The sequence below is a fragment of the Hyperoodon ampullatus genome (genome assembly GCF_949752795.1).
Source record: "Hyperoodon ampullatus genome assembly, chromosome: 7".
Taxonomy (NCBI): domain Eukaryota; kingdom Metazoa; phylum Chordata; class Mammalia; order Artiodactyla; family Ziphiidae; genus Hyperoodon; species Hyperoodon ampullatus.
In genome coordinates this window covers 11273483-11282278 of record NC_136920.1, presented here as the reverse complement: position 1 = coordinate 11282278, position 8796 = coordinate 11273483, and the positions used below count along the sequence as shown (strand labels likewise).

Sequence of the window (8796 nt, the reverse complement as noted above, 5' to 3'; positions counted from 1 at the left end):
CTGGCCCGGGCGCTGGGCGAAGCTGGTTTTGCCCCTCCTTCCCTGCTAGAGCGCGGAGGGACAGTTCTTGCGCCTGCGCCCTGCGTCGCTGGCCGCCTCAACTCGACCGCCTCCCGCCCGCGCCACCAGCCCGAGGGCCCTTTGTGCGCCTGCGCGCTCGCGCTTCCGCCCTCTCGCGGCGCTCGGCTAAGGCAGTCTGTCTGTCGGACTCTGTCCTCCGAGCAAGGAGAGGCGAGGCGACTTTGGAGAGCCAGCCGCCCGATTATTTTCTTTTCCCTTCCTCTCTCCCGTCCCACATCGCTATTCACCCCTCTCCCGCCTTTGCTCGCGCAGCCATGGCGGAGCCGTCGGCGGCCACTCAGTCCCCATCCGTCTCCTCGTCATCCTCCGTGGCCGAGTCCTCTGCGCCCGGTGGCGGCGGCGGGAGCCCGGGAGCCTGCCCCGCCCTGGGGGCGAAGAGCTGCGGCTCCTCCTGTGCTGGTGAGGCGCGCCGGGGGACCCCGACCTCGGGAGGGGGGTTACCTTCGGGGTCGGGGACTGCAAATCACTCTCGCGTACTGGAAGGCTTCGGCCCTCGGGAAGGAGCGTCTGGAAAATGGGGTAAGGGGGAGGGGAGCGTCAGGTCTTGCAGGCGGTGAGGAAATAACGGGGTGTGAGGAAAACAGGTTGGGGGAGGGGAGATACTCTGGAGAGTGGGCGTTAACGCCGAGACTGGGCAGGTGGAGAAAGACACGGGTTCGGGGGGAGCCGTCCTCTGAACCGGGGTGATTTAGTGGAGGATTAGAGAGATTGAGCGGATTGGGGCAGGTTGGTGGTAGGAGAAATGACTCCTTACGATTTTGAGGGGATGGTGGTGAAAGGGTTGGGCTGCATTGCAGGTTTTGCAAACAGGTGTTGACATAATCAGCCATTCGTAGTCCTCCAAAAAACATGGTTTTTTTTGGTTGCCCGTGGGAAAGATGAGGAAGTTTAATGGAAACACTGAGGCCGTTTTCTATACTGTTTTCATCTGCCTTTAATTTTTTGTGGCCAGACACCGAATGCCCGATTTTTCTGAGGCTCCGAGGTAGAAGGAGGCGTGATGAGAATAGCTCAGGGAAGATTTGGGAGGGAGCTGCTGATGGTCCAAGATGGATCCGTGGCTGCATCTGCAACACAGCCTGCTCTTCACTGGCGCGGCGTCGGGGTGGGGGCACGAGGGTAGCTGCTTGTATTCTAGAAGATAATAGGTAGAGTCATGCCAAGCCATCAACATATTTTAATTTCATGCTTTTTGTCGGCTATTATTGATCGAAGTATAACAAAAGGGAGTGTTTCCCGCAGACAGGGGGGAGGGGGAGAAGAGTCAGACAAAGCAGGGGCTGGTTGAACCCCCTTCTCCTCCCATCTCTGTGAAAGACTAGGAGGGAAGCTGCAAGCCGCTTTCAGTTTCCATTGTATAACGCGTCTGCCTGGTGGTGGGAGCTGGCTGGCAAGCTCCCCTCGTGCAGAGATCTGCAGTGCAGATGCCTTCTTGAGGGGGGGAAAAAAAAAGCACCATGAGCAGGTGGTGGTTCTTAAAGGAACTCAGTCTTCCAAGAAGAAGAAGAAAAAAAAAGCTTTTTGTCAAAAGAAGGGCCATAAGCTTGGCAGAGTACAGATAATTTTGCTGTTTATTCAGTTACCTTAAAGGATTTTGAGACGTTTTAAAATGCTTCATCGTCTCCTTTGCCAGAATCTTGGGTTGATTGTTCTAAAGAACAAAATTGATCTTAGCTCTAAGTATATTCTCTACGTGTTTTTCGAACAGTGGATTTCCACGTAAGAGCTTTGGTACTCATTTGGATTTTCCAGTGTGGTTATGGCCATTTCAGTAGAAACAGTATCAGAGGAAGCTTCTGCAAGGTCAAGATTACATGTCCACATAAAGGAATGAAGCAGCAAATTTAGAACCCTTGTCCCCTTTAAACTACCACTGTTTCTCCTCCAAATTTCTGTGTTCTGGGCAAAGGTCCAGATGAACAGCAGCTTCCTTATATATTTAGCAACTTGGTGTTTTGGCTCTAATCACTTGTCATTGGTTACTCTTTGGTTGTTGGCCGTTTTGTGCATACCTTTTGATTTCTCTTGGTTTTAAATTTTTGATACAGTTGAAAAATAAATTAGATACTCTCTCCACCTTAAAGTCTTACCCATTGCAAATATGTATTAATATTGTGTAAAAATCATTAATACAGTTTTAGTGGGTTCAGTGCAAGATCCTCATTTGTCAGGTCACTACTGGAAAAGTTTAGCTTAAGACACTGCAGTGTATAGTCATCATTTCATTGCAGAAGCTCTTCCTCCTTACAGAATGCTTTCCGCAACTCTAAGAGGAAATGTCTCAAGCTTTTGCACCATGAAAATAAGATGAAGTCTGTTATTCCAAAATTTGACTAATTTAAAATGGATTCTTAAAAAATTTACCTTGTTTTAAAAATCTGTAAGTGTTGGGTTTTCCTGGTGGTGCAGTGGTTGAGAGTCTGCCTGCCGATGCAGGGGACACGGGTTTGTGCCCCGGTCCGGGAAGATCCCACATGCCGCAGAGCGGCTGGGCCCGTGAGCCATGGCCACTGAGCCTGCGCGTCCGGAGCACAGGCTCTGCAACGAGAGAGGCCACAGCAGTGAGAGGCCCGCGTGCTGCAAAAAAAAAAAAATTAAAAAAATAAAAATCTGTGTTGATGTCAACCTTTAGCTTCACTTTCATTCACCAAGCTCCTCTTGGTTTTAGAGACTTTCAAAAAATAAAAAAAGAAGAGGAAGTGGTCACTTGGTGCCTGCAGGAGACAATTGTGTCTTGACTGACCTGTCCAAATTTTAGAAATTTAGTTCCTACCTAAAGGTGATCAGCAATAGCACTCTCTCTTCCAGTGCATCGGGTATTAGTGCAGCTGGCAATGATGTACGCTTGGAGAAGGTCGGGGCCAGGATTGGCTTCCCGGATTTCTGCCTTTGAAGGAAAGTGAGGATTTCAAAGGCAGAAATTTGAGGTTGAGGTAGAAAATACGTAAATAATTAGTGCTCTTTTCAGGATGAGGGTTGCCTTATTAGACATCAAGTATAGATACCTGTCTATTGTCTGATGTTTAAAAGTGCTTTAATAGCTTGTTGTCTGTAGCCTTTGAAATTCTATAACTTGCTAGAGACTATTCTTTATTACTGCTCTGAAAATCATGGTGCCAAAATAAAGCTACATTTCTTGTGTCTGTTTGTGGAAGTTAGCTTAAAGCAAAAACATCTTGGACAACTAAAAAATATTTTAATGCTTTAAATACTTCTTTTTCACTCATGAAACTGAGTTGTTCTGTGTACTTTTTAAGGCATCATTTTTATGCTTTGTTCTAACACGTCAATCAATCATATGATTATGTAACTTGTATTTTCAGTCTTAACTCTTGAGTAAAAAAGGACTCTGACCACCTGTTCAACACTGACATCTGTATTGTATTCATCTCAGATTAGCAGTGACAGTATAACATGGTGATAAACACACAGACTTGAGCCCCAGAGACACCTAGATTTCAATCCTGTCTCTCTCATTAATTGTATGACCTTGTGCACATCCTAAGCCTCAGGAACGTGACCTAGACAAATTTGCTTTGCTGCCCTTAGATCCTAACTTTGATTGAATAACAATACCTAGTACTTGATACATCTATTTGCAGGTTTGAAGCACATAGATACAAAAAACAGTTGAATTACAAGTGAGAAATCATTTAATCTTCCTCCCAGTAAAGGATACTCTTATATCCTTTTCTGCTTTCTAAAAGCGAGGCAGTTGTTTCAGCTTCTGACCCCTCATATTAATAAGAGCTGCCACTCCTTTCACTCACCTGATCTGTTAAAGAAGTTGAGGGGGAGCCAGGATGTTTCATAGATCGCTTGGTATCAGTATGCTTAAATACTTTCTGCAGCATTCTGACCATAAGTATAGTTATGATACATTGTGAAACTCCTATCAGTGGAAGCAAGAGTACAGGAGACAGCAAGAATGGTCATGTCAGTATGGTTCACAAATGCCTATTGACTAAGGTGGTTTTTATTCCCCAGGAATAGAAGATTTCTTTTAATGCTGTTTTCTTTTAGAGTCAATTCACAAATAGTTTAACGACTATGATCAAACAAACCAGTCTATGTATATTTAACACTTACACCTTTCTTAAATTGAAATCTCTTGGGAATTGTTCATGTAGTAGCTGGTAAGAGCATCAGTGTTTTTATTTTTATTATTTTAGTGATGGTCTGAAAACAAAATAAAATATTATTGCTTTTATTGTATTCTGTCGTGAGGAAATTATATACTGGTCCTGATACAGGAGGCACCTGTTTAATCCTGTGCAGGTTACAAGCATTTGTAAACAAAGCTTGGTAGTGAAGGAATTGGTGATGTGCCATTGAAGGGCCAGGGGAAAGTTAAGGTTTCCAGTTTTGTGTGAGCCAAGAGGTTGTTTGTTCTTTAGAAGGGCACTTCTCTTTAGACTAGCCATAAACCTAGAATTTACCACTTTTGTAATTCTGAGCAGAATTAACAAAAGCTCCAAATAAATGGTTAGCTATGCATTATTTGTTGCGTGTACCTAGCTTATAGTTTGTGTTCAACTTTATTGTTAATGATGAATTTATAACTGCCTCCTAAACTGTACAGACTTGTGAAAAATATGTACATTTCATAGTAAAACTTTTAAAATAAAAATTACCAAGTCGATATTATGTTCATATCATTTAAGTCATTCAGGAGTTGTGCAGGAGACTGACAGCTTTTATTCTGTTTATTCATAACAGCTATTCTAGAATTAATTTGGATCATCGGGTATGTTATAGGTGTTTTGAAAAAGTACGTATGCTACATAAGTTTAGCTGTAATCAGTATTGCTTGTGATTACATCATTGAAGTCTTTTACTGCATATCTGACTAGTAACATCTGTTATTAGAGTATGACATGTTACTCTGTAATACTGCAATTTCAGAGAGAATCCGTTTATTTCTTTTTTCTTTTGACGGGATGGGGAGAGGCTGCACTGCATGGCTTGTGGGATCTTAGTTCCCCGACAAGGGACTGAACCCGGGCCACGGCAGTGAAAGCGCCGAGTCCTAACCACTGGACGGCCAGGGAACTCCCAGAGAGAATCCCTTTAAATACTGTATAGGATTTGCATTTCTGTTTTACGTTTTGGGGGTGGTGGTAATTGTTACCAGTTAGCCTCCTCTTGTGATGGTCTCTTTAAATTTCAAAGAAATATTTGTATCTGTTTTTTCCAATCTACTGGTTGAGTTTTGCCTGTAAGCACATCATCATACCTAGTGGGGAGGCGGGTGGGGGGGTGGCAGAAGGAGCTGTTTGACTTGTTCCTCACTGGCAATTTGCCCTTGAGGGTATATTGAAGGGTATTCTGAAAAACATTTTTAGCAAAACTAATACAGAGCCACCTGAAGGCATTTCAGCAGTGAGCATTGTCTTCTTTTTACATAAAGTTGGAAATATTTGATTTTTTATATCTTACCTTTGTATATTGCTTTCTGGTTTAATTTGTGCCCATACATTAACTTAATTCAACAAATGTTTGAGTATACATTAAAGCTCTTTGTTAGTTGCTGTGCGTACAACATCTCTCTTAGAGGCTGTATTCGATAGGAGAAAGACATATTTTTTATCTGTGAGGTGGGTAGTGAAATAAATCTCACTTTACAGATGAGGAATCAGAGAAATTAAGTGATATGCCTAAAGGTTTGTGTCTGTGAAGTTGAAGATAGGATAAAACAGGGATTGAGGACCAACTCAGTTCTTTCAAATATGTACACTGCCTCTCTTTGAAATTTGAAACAGCATGTGATAAAAACGGTTCAGTCATCCTCTTGAATTCAGTTATTGGTTAACTGAGTCCAGTTAACTTAGAAACCGTCACTTCTGGTCCCATGGTTCCTAAGCCAGGTGCCTTTTTGCTCCACCGTTCTACAGAAACATCTCTTGTCAAGTTCACCAGTTATTTTCCACATTGTTAAATCCAGTGGTTACTTCTCTTCCTCATTTTATTTTATTTTAATTAATCAATTTATTTATTTATTTTTGGCTGCGTTGGGTCTTTGTTGCTGTGTGCGGGCTTTCTCTAACTGTGGTGAGCAGGGGCTACTCTTCGTTGCGGTGTGCGGGCTTCTCATTGCAGTGGGTTCTCTCATTGCGGAGCACAGGCTCTAGGCACGTGGGCTTCAGTAGTTGTGGCACACGGGCTCAGTAGTTGTGGCTCGCAGGCTCTAGAGCGCAGGCTCAGTAGTTGTGGCGCACAGACTTAGTTGCTCCGCGGCATGTGGGATCTTCCCGGACCAGGGCTCGAACCCGTGTTGCCTACATTGGCAGGCAGATTCTTAACCACTGCGCCACCAGGGAAGCCCTCTTCCTCATTTTAAATGCCCTTGATTCCTCTCTTTCCTTCATACAACAATCAGCAAATCCTATTGATTCTACCTTCAGAATATATTCAGTGACTACTAGTTTTCTCAAGTTCCATTGCTACCACCCTGGTCCAGGCTGTTATCATAGCTCTCCTGGATCACTGCAGTTGCCTCCTAAGTGGTCTCCAGACTTTCTCCCTTGGCTCTCTTCAGTCTTTTCTCTGCACAGCAGCTGGTGGAAGCCTGTGAAAAATGTAAGTCAGATTATTTCGCTCATTGGCAAATGCTCCAGTAGCTTCTGATCCCACTCAGATTAAATGCTGAAGTCCTTAGAAGGCTTATGAAGCCCTATAATATCTGGTCCCAGCCTCCCCCTTGCTTATCCAGCTTTAGCCACACTGATCTTGCTGTTCTTCACACCAGGAATAGCTCTCTACCGCCGTCTTTGCTGTTCACTGTGCCTAGAATGCTCTTCCCTCATACATTCTCGCAGCCCTTCACTTTCTCACCTCCTTTAGGTCTTTTCCTGGCCACCTGATCTAACTTGCACAAGAGAAAAAACACCTTATAGGCCTTTCCTGCTTTATCTTTCTTACCACTTGTCATAATCTATCTTACAGTATTTGACTTACTTATTTTGTATATTGTCTGTCTGCCACGGTAGAATATAAGTTCAATCAGAGTGGAGATTTTTGCTGCTTTATTCACTGCTCTATCTCTAATGCCTGAACAGAACCTGGCACAAAGCAGACCCTCGGATGTTTTTGAAAGAGAGCAGAGACCTTATTGTTTTTGTTCAGCAACTAAAACTAATCCTGGGCTCATAATAGATATTCAGTAAATTTATGGAATGGATAGATAGTTGGAGAAACCTTATTCCCAGAAAAATATGCATATAAATGAAGTATTGCATGAACTTTCACAGATTCGTGAACTACTATGAAATCTACTCATAAACCTCAGGTAAAGAAAATTTAGTTTTTAAAAGTCAAATTATAAGCGTTGCAAAAACTTACACATATGGAAATTTATATATTCATTTAGGTGCTGAGGAGAGAATTTTCATGTAAGCGCATAAAACTATATCCAAATATATCGTACGTTACTGTCCTTACTTCTGGACTCTAGGTATTAAGTCCACTGATGGCCTTAATCCAGAAAATTATAACCACTTGAATGCCACATTTTGGTGTATTAGAAAGAGACTCACTTCCAATAAGGACTCAATGGTAGGCTAGTCTGATGTGTCAGAATTTTAAAATACGTTAGAATAAGTTTGATTCCCATCTTACTCCTAACAGAATCTGAGATTTTGATTTGATACGTTTCAAACATTATTTGGAGAAGGGTAAGATATTCCTAACAACAGTAAATGTAGCACTACTTTAGAAGTTGGGTTATTAAAATATTTGTAACCAATTTACTGTTTATACAGTCCAATTTCTTTCTGTCAGGCTTTCTAATGTTGTTTCTTTTGCAACAAGAGTTCTGCTTATTTTTCCTTTTAGATTGCATATGCATTTACTCCACAAACGTACAAAGAAAGCTTTCCAACTCTTTTTAGTGTTGTAACAGAGTGAGCATCTTGACTTATACTAGAGGGAACTACATTACTACATTAGTAGGACTAATATCCAGTAGCTACTCAAAGTCTGTTTTTGAAATAACAATTTAAACTTTTACTATTTAGTTTTCACCAAACATTTATTAAGGCTCTGTAATGTTCAGGCCTCCATATTCTGTGCCTTCTACTATATGCTGACCATCATATTCTGTGCCTATGAAAGATACAGGAACATGTAAGGTGGCCCGTAGCCGTAAGGTGCTTCCAGTCAGGTTGGAATTTATTTCCAATAGCAAATAAATTGAATGTATTTAACTAGATATTAGATCTTATCTAGGTTTATTGGTTCCAGAGGACCAAAACATTACTAATTGGTCTATTTACCATAGTTATGTTAGCTCTAGTAAATTAAAAATTAGCCTGCCAGTTTATGTAGATTCTCCCCATGCCTTAAGTTTGGAAAGTGCTTAGTAACTTGCTTCCAAAGGGTACAGTGTAGAAGGGTGGGGAGAAGTACTACCGTGGAGAAACTTGGCAAACTCTACCTCAGCCAGGGGATCAAGGTTAATATCATCAGTGGTAAGTCATATTAATAGTATGAACCCTTGATATGGTGGGACAAGGATGGCCCTTCATCTCAGTGAAGGGTTACCACCTCAGTGGTAGTCCTCCCTAAAACTCATAACTCCAGTCTAACCATGAGAAAAACATCAGACAAATCCAAATTGAGGGACATTCTGCAAAATATCTGAGCAGTACTGCTCAAAACTGTCAAGATCATCAAAGTAAGGAAAGTCTGAGAAATTGTCATAGTCCACAGGAGGCT

At 42.2% G+C, this 8796-nt stretch overlaps 1 protein-coding gene across 7 annotated transcripts in view; it reads left to right on the top strand.

The window, feature by feature from the left end:
- Window positions 1–335: 335 nt before the first annotated feature.
- RTN3 (reticulon 3) overlaps window positions 336–8796 on the top strand; it is a gene marked incomplete at both ends in the record, with an annotated part of 56473 nt that continues 48012 nt past the window's right edge. For all 7 annotated transcript variants that reach the window (XM_079707286.1, XM_079707283.1, XM_079707285.1 and 4 more), the window contains one exon: window positions 336–480. In XM_079707286.1, the coding sequence (XP_079563412.1) occupies window positions 336–480 (145 nt within the window). The remainder of the gene's footprint in view (window positions 481–8796) is intronic.